Below are 20,056 nucleotides of genomic sequence, written 5' to 3'. Positions count from 1 at the left end.
ACCGAGTTTCGTTGTGGCCGTACGAGCACAGTTGATGCTGAACGATCTGGGCGCCCAAAAGAGGTCACTACACCAGAAAATGTCGAAAAAATCCATGATATTATGTTGAATGATCCCAAAGTGAAATTGAGAGAGGTAGCTAATGCTGTAGGCATGTCATTGGAACGTGTGGGCAATAACGTGCATTCAGTTTTGGGCATGAAGAAGCTCTGCGCGCGATGGGTGCCGCGTTTGCTCACAGTGGACCAAAAACGAATTCGTGTGACAACTTCCCAGCAGAATTTGGCATTATTTTCGCGTAAGCCGACCGAGTTTTTGCGCCGATTCATAACCATGGATGAAACCTGGATCCACTACTACACTCCTGAGTCAACGCAACAGGCAAAACAGTGGGTTCCACCGGGTCAAAGTGCTCCGAAGCGTCCAAAAACGCAACAATGGGTCGGAAAGGCTATGGCCTCCGTATTTTGGGATGCAAATGGCATAATATTCGTGGACTATCTTGAAAAAGGTAAAACCATAACCGGACCATACTATTCATCATTATTGGACCGATTGAAAATCGAAATCGCCGAAAAACGACCGCATTTGAAGAAGAAGAAACCGCTTTATCATCACGACAATGCGCCTGTTCATTCATGCTTAGTTGCACAAGCAAAATTGTATGAAATCGGCTTCGAATTGGTTCCTCAGCCACCGTATTCACCAGAACTGGCCCCCAGCGACTATTATTTGTTCCCTAACCTGAAGAGATGGCTCATCGGTAAGCGTTTTTACTCAAATGAGGAGCTCATAGCTGAAACTGAGGCGTATTTTGGAGACCTTCCGATCGAGTACTTTTCGGACGGTATCCAAAAGTTAGAAAATCGTTGGACTCGCTGTATTGACCTAAAAGGAGAGTATGTTGAAAAATAAAACCAACTTTGGCCAAAAAAACGTCTCCGTGTTTCATTTTTCAGGGACTTATCAGACTGCCTAGTAACACTGAAAAAATCGCTACTATTTCCTAAGCGCTATGCAAATTAATCATATTTTGCTAAATTAAAACTTTTTTAAATTAACCTACAAAAAAAGTGTGTGGGGACGTCCGTTAACATGTTCGCTATCATTTCCCAAATTTTTAAGACAAAATATTTATTATTCTGGAAAAAGCCGGGGGAACCTAAAACTGCTAAAATCGACAATTCTCTAAAGTATCACATGCCCTTAAGCGACCCTGTCTGTTAATGTTAGGATGGTCTAGATTTAGTTTTACAGCTACTGTAAGCCATGTCCGAAACCGGTGTTAATAAATATCAGGAAAATAAGAAGATTCTGTGTGTTTAAGGGTGATTCGCAATAAGTCGGTCATTTTGTCTCTAAGCTTTGTAATCAATGATAATGAAGAGATGAGAAATGCAAAAATTCTTATAATAGGTGCTCAACATGAAGAACAACCTCCCTTATTGTCATGAACCTTGATTATTTCTAATTGTAGCTAAAAATAAAAAAACCATCAAAAATGTCCTGTCGATCCCGCGTCTCCAGCACCAGTTTTCTCGGATTTTATCTACAGAATAAATTATATAATGAGTATGAACGAAATTATAAAAAAATACATCTTGTAACTTCAATTCCAATCATATTTAATTGATTTTCGTGTTAAAAAAAATATAAAATCAATTTAAATTTGTGTGGAATTTGTTATTCGGATAACTATTCAATCAATTTCACCCGTAGAGAATGTAATGAAGGGCCCGCGGTCTAAAACTGTTAACTGACATTTCAGAGATTTTACACGGTGAAGAAAAATCGTTCTTATTTTTGCAATTTTCAATATTTGTTCAACTGTAAAATGTTTTGTTCATTTAATAGAAAAAAATGGTTTTCTATTGTTTTTCCTGGGCTCGCATGTTTCTGCGTTGTTTTTTAAGCTGTGGGCGAGTTTTAAATTTAAAAATGCTTGAAATCGCAAGCCGAATATAAATGTACTTACAAACATTTAAAATAGTTGATTACAAAAATTTTCATTCGAAACGCGTCGCTCTCTTTCGTCTTTACAGCGATCCGTTGACGAAAACATTGAAGATAACGTGAATAGCCACAAAAAACTTTCGACACATACACTTAACTTCGCATGCACTGACATGTGTCTCACTGTCCTATTCTACGAGTAAACTGAGCCATTTTGAGAAGCACGGATTTCCCATAAGACGCCATGAGCAATTAATACGATTAGACCGCGGACCTATGCTCAAGATACCAAAACGCGGTTTCTGAAAATTCTGTTAAAAAGAACTAAAAGGAATTGGACGTCTAGCTTGCGGGATATTAACTGCATATAAAAAATGTTCCAGAAAATACAGGAAATGAATTTCGAAAAAAAATGTTTCGACCACGGACCCTTGAAATAGTCGATTTGGTTATTCAAACAATTAGTGAAACTGCACTCTCAGAGGCGTACCTGACGGTCCCGCCGAATGTGTAGACACTGTTTATAATTAAATTTATAAGCTTATTTTTTATATGCACAAACATGAAATATTATTAAATTTTACGTGCACGACATGTCCTGCTGGCCTCAGTCGCAGCGTGATAAACCATTGTAATTGAGCAATAAAAACGGTTATTACGTTTATAATAATTATATCCAGCCAGTATCCTTTTCATAAGTATCACACACATGATCACGATTTTCGTCTAATATCTAGATATAAAAGAATAAAATTTATTGTAATAAAAATACTCATATTCATTTCTCAATTACAATCGAGGTACGAATCAAATTATTTTGCCTTATAACTTTATTTAAGCTCATTCATTATCTAAAAAACGACTGGCAAAACAGAAAAAAGAGAATTCGAACAAAGAAAAGTTCACAACCTACTAAGTCTAATGTTTGTCAACGCAAAGAAACACAAAGGAAAGCGTCAAGGAAATAAAATATAGAATGGCAAGACAGTTATTTAAGCTTGCGTTTATAACTTTTTTACTATTATGTAATTATTTTGTTTTATAGAAAAGCAATTAATGAATCTTGTCTAGATCATATTATCTAGAATTGATATTATTATCAATATGATTGTTTATCAATAATAAATATTTATGTGCAATGCATTATTATTATTATTATTGATTTATCAGGACATTTTATGACAAACGTAATTTATACTGAATTTTATATATATTAAATGAGAACTAATTAGTTTGCACGATTTCATTACGTTTAGAATATGTGAGTCATTCCCAAGATTGCTATAATTTTTTAAATGTTAATTTATGAATTTTTTCGAGGCCACGCTTATTTTCCGTTACCTGACTGTTAGTACTATAAGATACAAAAAATTTGCATTCATTTCGAACAACTTTTTTTCTCAGAAGTGACACTCTCCAAAGTGGCCGTCCTTTTTAGAATCACCCTTAAGCTGTTTCAGCAAATGGAAGAAACTATAGTTGCAAATTAATTTTTAAATTGCACCAGAGAGAAAAGTCGATTGAAAAAGGTCATTATTTAGATTATATAAAGAACCGCGATGTCTTCATATAAACTATAGCTTAAAAGAAACTTATCTATGTCATGACTAGTGCATTATGAAATCTAATCCAATACGAATAGTTAGTGTGCTGGTGGAGAACTAGATTTTGACATTTACCACTACACCAGTTAAAATTTTCTAGAGGAAAAACGCTACTTTGAGAACGTGGGTTTTCGCCACTCACTACCCGTCACTTAGTGGGAAAAAGTCATTCACTTCCCGCCTTAAACGTACGGAATATCACGATTCCCATGCATCTCTTATCGGATGAATTTTTTCATTGAGTGGAAATCCTCTGTCGTTTATAATGAAACCGTCTCTGTAGAAAGATCAATAAGATAGGATAGATCACATGATAATATAGGTTATATGCTCAACGAGGTGGTCATATGTCATTGGGACCCTCTTGATAGAGAGTGACAATAAAATTAAATTGACTTTTGTAACAAACAGCTGGTACTCCCCTGCGCTCTAGGGACATACGAGATTAGATAATACCAAACAAAAACTCCAGGGAACAATGGAGACTAGACAGAGCGAAGAAACTCAGAAACCGAATCTATGATATTATTCTTTTGTATTGTCTACCGTCCCAGGAATCTGAATTGTGAATGAATCTATTGCAGATGATAGAATAAGTATGCACTTTGATAATAATTAAAACACCTAGAATTAACTAAAAAGGTGTGGCTTGACGGCTTTTATGTCTAACTATAGTTATAATGTAATTCGAGTTAGAAGAATATCCTCTGAAGTATTGTTCTCATTAATTAAAATAAGGAAGCTGAAGTTAATATTTCACCACAGGAAGTAATTGCAGGATAGAATTTAATTTTATTCTGACGGCTTGCTTAATTTTGACTTATTTATTAAATTGGAAAGCTCATAATAACAAATTAAAAGTGTTGAATGCTACAACTGCAATAAAATTTTACATTTTTGATAATTTAAAATGGAAATTAGAAATTGCATTATTTCCAGCTGAGATTTTCAAATGTATTCAAAGCTTTAAAACTAAGTGCAACCATTTTTTTAAAGGCAAATTATCTCGGCCGAAATAACTTTTTTCATAGAAAAATTGAACAATTTAAAGTCGAAATTAATTAAGACCTTTAAAATATATCAGGGACTGTCTATTAATATTTATTTCGAGAGGAAATTCACACATCAAAAACCTGTAAGGAATAATCCCTATTACGCCTTATTACACAATTATTACGCAAATATTATGGCGCTATTGGAATGGAACTACTTATCATTGATGAATGATCATTTCTTGAAAAATAGTTAATATTATATTTTGACCAAGATTACACGTGACGCAAAATATTAAATAATATTAAAATTGCCATAATTAAAATTATAGTCAAATAATCGGGGCAAATGTTTTCATTAGGAATGCTCATTAAAGTTTTATATAACGTCATTTTTCGCTGTAAGTTTAAATTAAGTTTAATTTAATCATTCATAATAATTGTCGTAGCTAGCTATTCTATCAATGATCTTACGTAATTATAAAATATATACGTTCTTCTTTGTTTGTGGAGTGTTTCATATTACTTTTACCTATGCGAATACCAGGGGGCGCGCAGTAGGGGAAAAAACTTCCAAGGACAAATTAATTTCCAGAAGACAATTATTGCAATTGTCTTAAATCGGTTAATAATAATTAAAAGACTTAAACTGTTTTTTTTAGTATAATATAATAAAACTTCGCATCCAACTGTCACTGCCGATTTAAAAAACACTATTTTATTTAAGAACGAAAATATTTAAAAAGTTATTGAACGTGTCATAAATAAATATTATCGTTAAAAACAATTGTGTAAGCCAATTTTCATAATTTTATGGATTTATAAATAAAGTTCCACTTTTTTACGGAATTAACAGAAAATTGTTTACCAATGACTTCTTTCTATGAATCGATAACATTTTATAAGTTTTTAAACAAAATTAATGACCAAATGAATTATTGGGCTATTTTTCAGCACTTAACACTTCTTGTTTTAATGTAATCAACTTTTAATAACATTTTTCATTGAAGATTGTTTAAACAACTATGCATTATTATTGGATGACCAAATGATGTGGAATTTGTGATTTTTGTAAACAATTTATTTATAAAAATGATCACCTTGACGTAACATATAAATCAAATATTAATATTAACTAGCTTTCAAGAAGCTTTAACGAGAAATATCCCAGATAACAATCGTGCGTCGCACGTTACTCGCTCGTGGTGAGTCTCACGTCGTGCGTGCATACATTTTTCATTAACTTATATAGTGAGAAAAATTATTTTGGAAATTAGTTTTAATTTTTCAATATCCACTTAATAAAATATTAAAAGCAATATGAAAAAAATATCGATTTCATTATTTCATTATAACGTTTTTGCTTAAGTTTCCCTCCAGTCACCAACGCCATGTTGATTTAACCTCAGCACCAGCGGAGCGGACAACGGACCGAACCCCTCAGTCCCACACCAACCTTGCACTTCACTGATCGCGGACAACATAGCGCGTGTTCTCTACTTGTTAGCGTCGGTTTCTCGGTTTTTTAAATTGTGCTGCGGTATTTTTTTAGTACATGAACGAGGGACATTTCTTGCGAATTTCAACAATTCAACTCAATTCAAATTGATAGAAGATATTCCAGCAGTGACGGGAGAACGCAGACATCTCTGGCATGCACAGTAGTGATTCCTGTGTATTTTAAAGTTGACACATGGGGTTACATAACCTAAAAATACACAAGAATCAGTACTCCGCATGTCAGAAATGTCCGCGTTCTCCCATCACTGTTGGCATTTTTTTAATTAAAATTTTTCAGTACCAAGTTCAAATGGTATTTATTGAGTTATCATTTACATATCTTCAATTTAATGTAAAAAAATATTTTACTCGCTCTACGTACTCGCATTTTACCGGACTCGCACAAAGTGCGAAATTTATGCGACCACATGGAAGATGCATCTGTGTGGTGATATGAACTCACGTAATGCGGCCTTAACCGCACGCGTGCGACCTATAATGCTCGCACTGTGCAGGTATTTTGTTATCTGGAATGATTCTTCCTACGAAGAAATGTCCATGTGTGCCATTTGCTTATAATATGTGTTATTAACAATAGTAACTTAACTTTTCGCTAAACTCTGCTCTTAAAATAACAATGCTAGATTATTCTTAAAAGCAAAAATAGCACACTTACTCAAGTAAAAGACATTTACAGTTGCGCATTAATTTAATAAATTGTTTATGACCATTTTTAATTTAATTATTAGCCAAAAATCTTGAACAAATATCTACATTAACTTGCTTCGGAATCCTAGTTAACAATTACAAATCTAATACAAAATATATTGTAAGAAATAATTTTATCTAAGAAATTAGTATTGCCAAAATTTGCGCATTATACTGAAATGTTTTTTTATATCAATTATTTATGACAATTTACTTGTACATTCAATCAATTTATTTGTTTTTCTTAAGTATATATTTATCAAGTTGATCAATAGCGAGTCTGACTTAAACAATTCTCTTTTAGAACTAAAATCATATTTTTGAAATTGCTAATTTTGTCAATATGTGTATATTTTTTATGTGCTATTACGCAAATAAATTAGATTGAAAATCGTGTACTTCTCCTCCTGTGTATAAAATGACCGGGCAATTATTGGGGCCAGTATAGTAATACTGTATAGTATAGACCATCCTGACCGCTAATGTGGCGTCAATAGGGCCTACTAAAGCGCTGAGTAGAGGTGAAACGTTTTTGTATGGTCAAAAGCCATTCTCAATAAGCTAATTTAGCGCTAGACAGTCGGTCTTGTGAAAATATATTTAAGATCGTTAACGTTAAAAATGATTTCAAAATCTGTCTAGATGATGAGACAAACATTTTTGTAATGTAGGAGGTACTGTAAATTTGTCACCTTTGATACTTTTTAGCATCCGACAAGAGCCCAAAAAGACTGACTAGATGATGAGAAAAAAATTTAATCTTTTTAGAGTTCATTTTTTATCCTTTAAAACAGGCTGGTTTTTACTGTAAAATGTAAATGTACAACAAAATGTTTAAGTTTCAAACTTAAAACATTGTTTGTCATGACGGACGAGTCAGCACCCGATTAGGGCCCGAAAAACCTACTACATTAAACGGTCTACACAATGCCCTAAGCCTAATGACGCAAGTCTGCCCCGATAAGTTTCTAAATGGGGCTTCTTTAGATTTTATCCGCACAGGTCCAGTAATCTTTAGCAAAATGCTATTGACACAATATGGATAAGACCGTAAAGATACACAATTCTTCTAGTCGTTACGAATTCTCAGCAAGATTTTGACTTGCTAGCTTAAAGATCTGAGGTCATGGCATTAAACACAAACCGGAAAAACAAGAGGAAACCTAACGCTCGCAATGTAACTTCGTTCATGAAGAAATTCTAACGGGAACACACTTAACTGTGTACACTCCACTGCAAAATCAAACAATTTTTATAAGGACTAAAAAATCAAGGGAAATATGCTCTTTGATAATTGTAACTTATTTCGGAAGAGACCCCAAAGCGTTAGAAAAAAACGAGTTGAAATGGTTTATTGAATAATCTTTATTTAAAGTTTTTTTTTCGTTATATGTAACGTCTACAATTTATTTATAGTAGCATTAGTAGCTCATTTTGATTGGAATTAAAATGATAAATTTTTTGACTGATATGAAATAAATTGTTGACAAATAAAATAATGCATTATTATATTTTTTACAACCTAATTGTATTAGATGCCGGATAACAGCAAAAAATTTGATCCCAATATCTCTACCGGAATTCTAATTTTCCTCTAAACGCTCTGTTCTCGGATTTTTTAAAACCAATTACTTGTATTTGATGTCAAGCAACTACAAAAAAAAGTTCCATCCACCCGGAATCCTTATCGGAAGACTTTCAGACAAAGGATCCCGCACAAAATGTATAGAAAAAAGCCTTCTAGTGGATTTTACTGACACGTAGTTACTTTGTAGTTAATGAAACTAAAACCCAACAGAACTTGGAAGAATTACGAGTATTTTTTTAAGCTGATTTGTTAATAAAATTTGTACAACAAATTCTAACTCCCCTAAACCCTCGACTTATTGATTTTGTTTCACAGATAAGGGCCTACACCCTATAATATTACGTAACGCGTTTTTATTATTTAAAAAAAAACGAGAATTACCTGAAGCAAAAATGTATAAAACCATATGAACAAAATAAAAACGCCTTTCTACAGTTTAAGTACTACTCCTTATTTAATTTGATGTCGGACAACCAATTATAGGCATGATGAAAATATCAACAAAATCTCACCAAGATACTTCATTTGTTTGTATCTATGCATTTTGAGCTTAAAAAGTGATAACACGAAAATCGCAGCTGTTCCTGTTCAAAAATATCTTCAGATCAAAATTTTAGTAGTTTTCAGATTATATTTAATACAGTGACCATTAGGGATTAACCATGTACATAAAACGAGAACTACTCGATTTAAGATGACACATATATGCATCTCCAACTGAAGAAGTGCCATCTTTACGTTTTTGTAACCAAAATCCTTTTTCAAGGAGGTATATTCTATCAGGAAACTATCGAAATCTGTTCGACAAAATTTCTGTTTATTTAAAGCGTAAGAAGAAGGCATACGTTTTGAAACGATACAGTTAAAATGTAAATGAGTTATTTTTTAGCTATGAGTAATGTAAAGTAAAAATTTTATGTGAAGATATTTGGAGTAAAGTATCAGCTAAGAGTTTTGTGCTTTCATTTTCAAGCCTAAAATACATACAAATAAAGCACATAAGAAGCACATAAGTAGAATTATAGGATTCATTAGGGCTAACAACTTTGGTCTAAAATTTTAGCAAAAACATAAACCTATGATAAGTATGCTTTAAATTAAAAAATATAAACCTAAATATTATTTTAAAGTACACATTTCACGTTTTAAAATTTGTAACAATGAACATGCATCAATTTTGGCAGATTAAAAAAAAATTATGAAGTTTCATTAATCTTAAGACGGACTGTACAAGTGTACATAGTACATCCTTAACGATGAGAAAAATAATTCTGATCTCACATTGTTTAGAATTAAGGAGAAGAAACTTGGCAGTGAATGTTTTGAGGTAAAGAAGTAGCGAATGAAATCTTTGCAATTGCTTAACAACTTATATTAATGCATAATTTGAAAAATCAGTAAATTTCTGTTATGGTTTTTAGTATGGAAAAAATGACCAAGCGAAATGAGATCTAAACAATCATTTTATAAATTTACTGATTTTGTAAGCTTTTTAACACACGAAACATTTTTCCATTAATTTTACACAGGTATACATATGCATATCTAATGTATAACTAGTAATCCAAAGAAATAATAATAATCTTGTATATACAAGAACCAAAAAATCATTCGTATCCGCATGTTTGTGTTCACAATAATAAACATTTTTCGCTAAAATTCTGGGGAATTTGAGAAGCATAAAAATAACATGCCCGACTTGAGATATTGCCGTAATGGGTCCGCGTTTCCTATTTTTGTTTGCTGATTTTTTATGCGTGAAAAACTAAAGCGGAAGTAATTCACGCCCGCTTGCCTCTTAAGTTATTAGCGGTCCTCTGAATCAAATTTGCTTTTACCAGTACATGCAAAGTTATATACACGAAATAGAGATACTTTTTTTATCAAAATACCGTAATGTAACTTTTTCGATTACGTGTTTTAAGCGTAATCGTAGAGATAATCAACGGCATTATTGGAGCATGAAAGAATGTCCAGGGAACAGCATAATTACATTCAAATAAATCCAAGATAAAATCTGAAAGATCTCTAGCTTCCGCCTCCAAGGATTTTCATAGTCTGCGGCGGGGAAAAAAAAGAAGCTAATGGGAAAAGAGAAGGATTAAGTTATCATGACATAAAGCGTAGGATTCATTGAGAACAAGGACATTCTCTGGACGAGGCCTAAATGATGGATACAAATAACGCTACAATGCAGTTAAAAAAGGCTTGAGAATGAAATGAATAAAAAAATGATTATTTGTCGTGAGCAAAAAATTGATGTTCTCTGATAAGTGAATAGCGTGTCGTTCCGATCAATGTCGGTAAATAACTTTTCCGATAGCGACTGTTTATCCCGTAACTTAACTTGTTCAGTATTTGCGAATAAAAAAGACGTAGCGTTTACTCTTTGCTTTCATCGAATGGACAATTCACTTTTTATAGTGTAACATCTTTCATTGCATGATGTTAGTACCGTTAGTTGCATCCGAACGTATAAAAATAACGTTATACTTACCACGAATGCGTTTCAGTTAATTAAATTCTGAAGTTCAGAACAAATTATAAGAAATTTTGCGTTTAAATTGCAACATGCTTGTTACAATAATGTAATATTCTATGTGCAGGCGCAAGAAAAAAATAACGTGCATAATTAAATGTTATGTTTAAGAAGTTTATTTTCAGTGTTTAATCACAAAGATAATATATAAATTTAATATTTATTTTTCTAAGCATAATCTTTTCATGGAAAGCTTAGTTCTTTAAAAACAACTGTACTTTAGAAATTATATACATTGGAATAGCCCGAATCATAATCGCAATCAATTCGTAATCAATATTCTGCCTTGTCGATCGAAATTTTCCTTGTTCAAGTGTATAATGTTTATACACACATACTTTTTCAGAAAGTTAGTTTTTCCAAATAATGACAAAGAATAGTCGTTTATAAAAATTTCAATTCAGATATGCAGGCCTTTAAGAATTTTAAATTTCTTTTCAATATGTCCACTTTCCTTACGCTATAATTAATTTATTTTGAATCTTTTAATAAACTTTTTTGAAATTAATTTTTTTCTATTTTCAATCTCATATTAACAAACGTTTTTGTAAAAAAGAAAAGTATAATTTCACAACAAATTTCCCCAGATAAAGACTCAAGTAAGGCTTAGATAAGATTTAAAGGTAATTCAACAACAAAATTATTCGACTTATGCAAGAATATTATAAATATTTGAATGGAAATAAAAACTTTAAAACTTTACTAATACTTGCCATTGTTTTAATGTTAAGTGGATTGATCTACAGCTTTCGGAAAAATACATTCCTTTCTCACTTCAGATGCATTAAGAAAATCTTGATACCCTTTATTTATAAAAGACAAATTAAACGGATGCTAAACATTATTTACTTATCTAACATACAATTAAAATATTACTTTTCAATGTAGTTTCGAATTTAAAAATGATTTTTTTAAGCGTAAGATAGGTCCATAGGAAGTTGACTGATACTAGCATATGATCTATTTTTTCCTGGCATATGTGAAAATAAAAAAGTTGACAATTTCATACACGCGGAATATTATACGCTTGTTTTTAGATAAATAAAGTTTTCTTAAATCTTTTATTGCAGGGTTTTATTAAACCTATGTTTCCTCACAATACCCCATGTCCAAACACTTGGTTCTTAGGTTATTCAAACGTAAAAACATACTTTAAAATAATAATTTTTTTGCATAACCTTGTCACTCGGTAACACCCGGAAATAGATAAAATTGACATTTATGCATTTTTTGGTTAGGAGTTTTGATTCCACATTAAAAAACGGAGTAAAAGAAAGGTAACTGAAGTTGGGAACGTTCGAATAGACGAAACATCTTTCTCCAATTCTATTTTATCAACAATAATATTGTTCCAACTACAATTTAAAATAACACCTTATAGATTTATTTTCAGTTATACTATTTGCGATATAAATAAATTAATATTTTAGCACCGATTCTATTTTAGAGCCATCGGTGAAAATTTTCGTTCAGCTGTCAAGCACATGTAAAAGAGTATAATAAAAGAAATATGAGTTAGTTATTTTCAAATTAAAATATGTGAATAATTATAACAGGTAGTCATCACATCATTTAAAAATTGTGCATTTGATGGAGGTTTTTGAATAGAAGAAAATTAATTTTGATCACTGAGATTATCAAAGCGTTTTTGTACTCGACTTTTCTTGATTGTTTATCACTTTTGTATAGTTTATAAAAGTTTAAAATAATTAAACAAAAAAAGTATCATTCTCATCTTAAAGTAAGTAAAATTAAATTATATTATACAAAAAATATATATAACATTCATTTAACAACAACAAAACTGTAGGGTGGGGAGTTGTCATATAACAAAAAAATTATTTCAAAAAAATTTAATTTAATGCCTCTTTGGCCGTAACACTAACAAATCTTTTGATTTGATTTTTTTTTCATTTAAGCCTGTAAAGAAAAATTGAATTCTACATCACTTAGGTTAAAGAGGTAATCAACATGAAAAATATGTTGAATGGCTTGAATTGAATATGTATAATCATATTTAAACAATTTGAAATCTTAAAGAAGAGCCTACTTCTTCATCTACCTTATTAATTTCGACACTAATTGTAATTAATTTTAATAGGAGAAAAGGTATTGTTTCGAAATACTTATTATCAACACACAATTTTAATTCTGTCAATAATATTTGCAATCCCGTAAATTGAAGTTGTACAATAAAATGAAAGCCACAACATTTTCAGTAATTGGTCATATAAACATAAAGTCAATTACAAGCATTCCAAACATAAATTATCCAGAAAACAAGAAAAAGTTTACAGCACAATTTAAAATATGGAGTTTGACAAAATGTGGAAAAAATCTGCCTAGAAGAAGCCCTCCAAAATCCTATATCACAAAACTAAACAAAAATCTGACAACTGATATATGAATTTTAGACAAAATCACCTTTTCGGAACTTATATGTAATTTGTCAAATGAGTGTTCTTTGTTTCGACAACAAAGCGTGTAGTCACTCAGCACTCGTTAGAAATTCGAACTTGCACCAAATATAACCTGCAAAAAAAATCACTCCAGACGAGATCGAAACAGTCGCTAAGGACTAAATGTCAGTTCGACGACCTAGAGGTCGTCCGCAGCGCGGAGACAAGTGTAACCCTGATTCAGCCACGAACGAACTCTCACAAAATCGTACTGTAACCATGAAATTATTTTCCAGACCGCAGAACGAACTGCCCCGACTTTGTCAACGTTGTGTTTACCAACACGGAATCGGCCATTTTCCTACACATCCCTCTCACAGGGCGTAACCATTTCGCTCCAAAATCGGAAATTGTTTCCTGGAGAGTGAGATGAATCTCTACAGTCTCGAGTCGAGACGCGTCCAGACTCGCACGGATGCATTGATTTTATGACTCACCTTCGGGATAAGCTTGTTTTCCCTGGACGAAGTCGATGAACATATTTGTCACATTATACAGCTGTCCCATGCCCTTAGGCCAGAACTTCATGGAGGCATTGTATGGCAATCCAGTAGTGTTGACTGTGGAGTAATTGACCGCCTGAGAGGCCATCATCTCGTTCAACTGTCGATCCAAATCCTCGCTAATAACACGCATCCTGGTCGCGAGGGTTTCTTGGCCATGAGCTAGGTATACACACAATAAAAGTACTGTTATCATTCCAATAAAAAGTCCTGGCAGACCATTGCACATTCGAAAAAAAGCCATCGTAGCGACCGGCGCCCGGGACGCGCCGCTAGCGACTGGCTGTTATCCGCACTGACACCAATCACCAATGTAATCTACACCGTTGCTGTCGCTCTGACAGAAGAAACGAAAGGAATGGGAATAGGCGACCCCACTATTCTGGGAAGAACCAATCGGGTGCCTTGATTCGCATGCGTGCATGCATGAACTTGTTTAGAAAACGAGAGAAATGGAAATGAACCAAACCACGTTCCGTCGTTTACTTTGTTGTCAAGATATCTGGGCGAAAAAGGACCAAAAAGGCTGATTTGACGTGGGTACGTGTATAGAAATTATTGTTCAAATAGCCAGATTTTTTCGGTTTCATAATGACACTGCCAAACTTGTTATCTGTTAACGCTTTCATGATGATGAGTTTTAATACTTATAATATATTTCATTTAAGATTGTAATTAAATCTATTTTCTCATGCATAATTGTATGCAAGTAGATCAATAAAAGGATTCACAATTAAAAATTATATTATATTTCAAAACTACCTCCTTCCTGGCTGATTAGAGACAAATGAATATCCAAAAAGGAAAAAAACGGAGAAAAAGGACAAAGTCAACCAAAACCGACCTCTCAATTTGTCCTTATTTGTTCTTGGTCTTTTTATACTACGCACTTTAAATATTCTTATCAGGGATTACTTATTCGGAAACTACAAGGTTTTGATTAATAAATTTACATAATAATATGTATACCTGCAAATAAGAAAAACAGATTTTTTTTCAAAAAGTTACTTTGTCTAGTAATTATGCATTCATCAGTGAAAAATTGATAAACGTATACAAATTATTTTTTCTAACAAGAATAAAACAAACAATTTTAAAGCCAAAAGTTATAGCTGATCGTAATTTTAGGTTTGTTAATTAAATCAATTTCCCTGATATGTTTAACCTGTTCTCCAATATTACTTCCACAGTCATCACGATGACCCTAATTAGGTTCGTCTTAAAAGTCAAAATCACAGCCTCAAAATTAAGGAAGTTTTATTTTATTGTTTACATTAAAATACATTAAAATAAAGCTACCTTAATTTTGAGGGTTTTATTTTGACTTTTAAGAGAAACTTAATTAACTGAAAGTTACAATATTAGAAATATCATTTTTAAATTTCTCGTGTGCAATTTTTTTACCAAAATAAATTAATTTTCAAACAAAAAAGAACCATTTTGAACACAAAAATGAATTTTCAAACCAAAAGGATGAATTTTCATCAAAATGAGTTACTTTTCAACAAAATAGTTTGGTTGTCTGCCTCGCTTTCTACCCAAATAGTTAAAATTTAAATAATAAACTTTCAACTAGATGGTTGAATTTTCATACAGAAAATATTTACTCTTAACAAAACAGTTCAATTTCAACTGAATAGTTGAATTTTCTACCATATTCAAATCAAAAAGACGATATTTTAACAAAAGAGATAAATTTCTAACACAAAAGTTAATTTTCAACATGATAGTTGCTTTTTATACAAAAACGTTTGAATTTTCTACAAAAATACTTGAATTTTTTCTACCCCCAAAAAAAAATTTGAAACAAAATAGTTATATTTTCAATCAAAGAAATGAATTTTTAACTAATACAATGAATCTTCAACCAAACTACTGAATTTTTAACAAATTAAGCGAATTTATACCAAAATATATGCGGTCAGATTAATTTTATACAAAAATTGTTTATTTTCTAACAAAATATATGTGTTTTCAATCAAAATATATGACTTTTCAACGAGAAATTTAATAGCTGATATCCTTTTAACCATAACAGATTTTTAATTTAAATACAACACGGTTGATTTCAATTAAAAAAGAAGAATTTTCAAGAAAATAGGTAAATCCTCAACTTAATCAGCTTCATTATCTTGAAAAGGGGTTTATTTTCAAAGACAAAAAAATTAGATTTTCTCCCAAAAGAAACAAAGAAACCGAATTTTGAACCAACAAAGAAAAAAATGTGCACTGAATTGTTGAATTTTCAAGCCATGAAGGCAAATTTTTTACAAACAAATTTTTTACACAGCCGAAAATATGAATTTTCATTAAAAAAAAGTATTTTTCGACACAATAATTGAACTTCCTACCAAAATAGTTAAATTTTTAGAAAAATACATGAATTTTCAACCAAGTAGTTAAATCTGAAACCAAAATAGGCGAATTCTCGACGGAAAATGTAATAATTGATAATATTTCGAACAAAAAATATTTTAATTTGAAATTAATTACAGTTGAATTTAACAAAAAAATATGAGTTAAAAAAACAGACGAATGCTCAAACAAAACAGAGATTAATTATATATATATAACTGAGCCATAAACTTCTCTTGATAGGAGATATTGTATAAAAAACACAAAGTAACTTCAAAGTCACTAAAATTAAAGTTTCAAGTTTCTGCAAAATTCTTAACTAACTTACGTTGAAAAAGACTTTATAGAATCATAACATCCTAATAGTTACTAATAACGTATATTTTTCATTAACTTAGTTACTTGTGACCCAACTCTGATCTCATTTGGCAACCTTATTTTTAGATAAGTACCAAGATGACATTTTTAATATAACATAATATACTTCACATATAATGTAAAATACGTAAATTTTATAAGCCTAAATATATATTAATTTATGAATATTGGATAAAACAGATATATCTTTTGCGCATATCTAAAATTTGTAGTTCATTCTGACCTTGTCTATTTAAATTTTTACATTTTCCAAATAGGAAATGTAAATGTATAAATTTGTGTATAAATTTTCCTATTTGGAAAATTTAATTATCTAAATAGATTGGTTCATAATCAACCACAAATACTTATATAATTTTGCATTACTTTCGTAAGCTAAAGCTTTTTCCAGTTTTAAAGATTGCTACTATGAATGGCTCCAAGTTTAATATACTCTTCAATCATCACTATTTTAAAATTAGAGTTCTTCATTTTAAATGTTAAAATCATCTATCACGCCGACGTCATCAGTGTGGGAATTCAGAAATATATTATTGGTAAACCAGGTTTCTGTGAAAGTTATCAGGGAGAATAACACAAAAATATATTTATTCTAATACAGTATTTAAAGAGCTGTATATAAAAACGTCTTAATTAAGGAAGTACTCTTTCTAAAAGGACTTTGGCATAACTTGGCATTAATCTCTTTATCCAAATTTTGGTTAAAAGCATTTGTGTATCTCCGTGGCACATATATTCTTGAAACTTGAATATTTGAGAATCCCTGTTGACTTTCATATCACGTGATTCCAATTTGAATAAGTGTTTCAGCGGCTCTTATTTTCAACGATACTCTTCTCTAATAATGAACTCTTGAAAGTGAAATCATCTGATTTTAATATGCTAGTTGTTGTTGCTATTGTTCTTTTTTAAACGCTTTCCAATTGCAAGCATTATACCACTCTAAATAACATACATTATAAATTAATTCTTATACAAGTTCAAAGGAATCCGTACCAAAACATAAAAAGAAAGAAGTCAAACGGAAACAGAGGGTGCACAGTGCACATTCCGCCTATCTCATATTTTGTTTGATAACATAACTAAATGAAATACGGAATTCTTGAAAATTGAAAAAGCCAAGAATCCAACATTGGAATTCGAATCGTTGCCGCTGTACCGGAACTAGCTGACCCTTTATGAATTTTGATTGGCATAAATTGGCAGCAATTTTCAATTCACAATTTTATTTGCAAGATAATGTAATACAGAATATAGTCCGGGGGCTGGGTACCTTCGCGTATGCACTATGACCGCCAAAGCTGAAAACCCTTTATTCTTATGTATTTTAAGCCCTTGAATCCGAATCCTCAACTTAATTTTTCGAAAAATGTGTAGAACATTTTTTAAATTGCACTTGTTTAAACAAATGATGAAAAAATGGTTTTTTCTGTCTGGATAATTTTTTTTAGAAAAATGGGCTTATTTTAAGAAGAAAAGGTCTTTAGTAACTATTTTGTAAAATGCACATTTCAAAAGTTATGAATTTTTAAAGGTCGAAAATTTGACGTTTTTTATTAACTTTCACTGTTGATAATTTTTGATCTATCAAAAATTTCTAAAAATTTCAAAAACGTATGTATTCTCTAAAACTTACTCTACAAATTGACATAGTTTTCCACTACGGCAGGTCTTTGCATGTTGTACTTTTTGCGATCAGCAATGGGTCTTTTTAAATGATTTACATAGTATACTTTTCGAACGACATCGATAATTTTTTTATTGCAATGTTGTCTTGATGACTGTAAAGTAATTCACAACAGTTAAATCAACTATTAATATCGTAATTATTATAATTACTATAATAAGTAATGGAATTATTATAATATTAATGACAATAGTCATAATATTTATTATAATTATTTTATTTATTAACTTGTAGTACATTCGATGAGCTTCGCTATATGCAATACCATCACACTGCAAAATATGAATTTAAAAAAATGGCATGTAAGTCTGTATCACTTGAATCGCACATTTGCCGAGCTTTTTATGTCACTCATCAGCAAGCAAATTGTTTAGACGAGAAAGCAGATATTTTGAATCCTCTTATGTTCGGTTATGAAGTGAAGGATGAGACATTGATACAAAAAAAAAAATAAATATATTACTACCACCTCCAGACGATTTTGTTACGTGTTGTAATTGTAAAGCTCGTATAAGTGAGAAATCATGTCCTTATTGTGTAAAGACTGTAAAGTATAAAGCTAAATGTATTTCTTTTTTTGCATGCCAGAAAGACAAAAAATGTAGAAATAAATGTACATAGTCTACTGTAAAATGTACTTATGTAAATAAATATTTTACATAATTTATATAATCTCCTTCAAGTTTCACAATACCTTGAGATAAGATATAAAACTTAACCATAAAAAATGACGATATAGTAAGGTTGACCGAAGCGCGCGCAGCGAGACGCGCAGTAACAAAGCCCTATTGTTGATCGCAAAAAGTACAACATGCAAATACCTGCCGTAGTGGAAAACTATGTCAATTTGTAGAGTAAGTTTTAGAGAATACATACGTTTTTGAAATTTTCAGAAATGTAAATAATTGTTCGTTTTTTGTGAATAAATATGCGACTGCACTATCTTCAGTTCTAATGTTTTTTCAGAGGATCGTCCTCGGTTTTCCTCAGCCCGGTCTACTCAACTTGTGCCTCCGAGCCTCACCCTGGCCTTCAAACCCTTTCCCTGTGGTAAGGAAAGCCGAGGACGATCCCCTGAAAAAACGGCACCACGCTAGGCTCTCGCACTTGCTATCCTTAATAAAAAATTGACTTCAAATATCGCAATTTGTAAAGGCAACAAGAATCACATACTTCCTTCAAATTGTAAGTTATTGCAGATAGTTCAACTAACTACCTCCAATTTAAATCGCTTCATTATCTTCATTATAACTGAAGATAGTGCGGTAGCATATTTATTCACAAAAAACGAACAATTATTTATATTTTGAAAATTTTTCGACGGCAATCTGTTCGGAAATGTTTAATGTGCCACCATGAATCTTTTTCAGATTTTTCCTATTATTTTTTCAATAAAAAACTATGCTTCAAAGTTCACTGTTTTTAAAAGCTATCAAATTTTCTTACTTTTCATTAGATTTTCAAATCTGTAAGCTACAAATAATTTTTTGGAATATTACTTATCGGCTCATTAACGTACAACATTTGCACCTTTAAAATGATACCCCTTTCATTAACCTACCGCTTTTCTTCTCATACTTATTCAACGTCAAAGCCAGAGGACTCGAATTTTCTCGCCGATAGTAGTCTGGAAGATCTGATCGGTCCCAGGCCAAACCATCAAATATATATTAAATATTAATATAATGATCATGTATATAATGTAATAATATTAATGCGTTTTTATTAACTTTAATATACATGTTATTTAATATTGACATGAGTGTAAAGTCATCTGCATATTTGCATAT

General features: G+C 31.4%; 1 protein-coding gene across 3 annotated transcripts in view; it reads right to left on the bottom strand.

Moving 5' to 3' along the window:
* LOC117170540 (prominin-like protein) overlaps positions 1 to 14,143 on the bottom strand; it is a 122,596-nt gene extending 108,453 nt beyond the window's left edge. For all 3 annotated transcript variants that reach the window (XM_033357344.1, XM_033357345.1, XM_033357347.1), the window contains exon 1: positions 13,781 to 14,143. In XM_033357344.1, coding sequence (XP_033213235.1) covers positions 13,781 to 14,090 — 310 coding nt within the window. In that variant the 5' untranslated portion in view covers positions 14,091 to 14,143. The remainder of the gene's footprint in view (positions 1 to 13,780) is intronic.
* Positions 14,144 to 20,056: the final 5,913 nt, after the last annotated feature.

This window comes from Belonocnema kinseyi, chromosome 4, assembly GCF_010883055.1.
Source record: "Belonocnema kinseyi isolate 2016_QV_RU_SX_M_011 chromosome 4, B_treatae_v1, whole genome shotgun sequence".
In the NCBI taxonomy this organism is placed as follows: domain Eukaryota; kingdom Metazoa; phylum Arthropoda; class Insecta; order Hymenoptera; family Cynipidae; genus Belonocnema; species Belonocnema kinseyi.
Note: the sequence above shows the minus strand (reverse complement) of the source record. Positions and strands in the feature narration are given on the sequence as shown.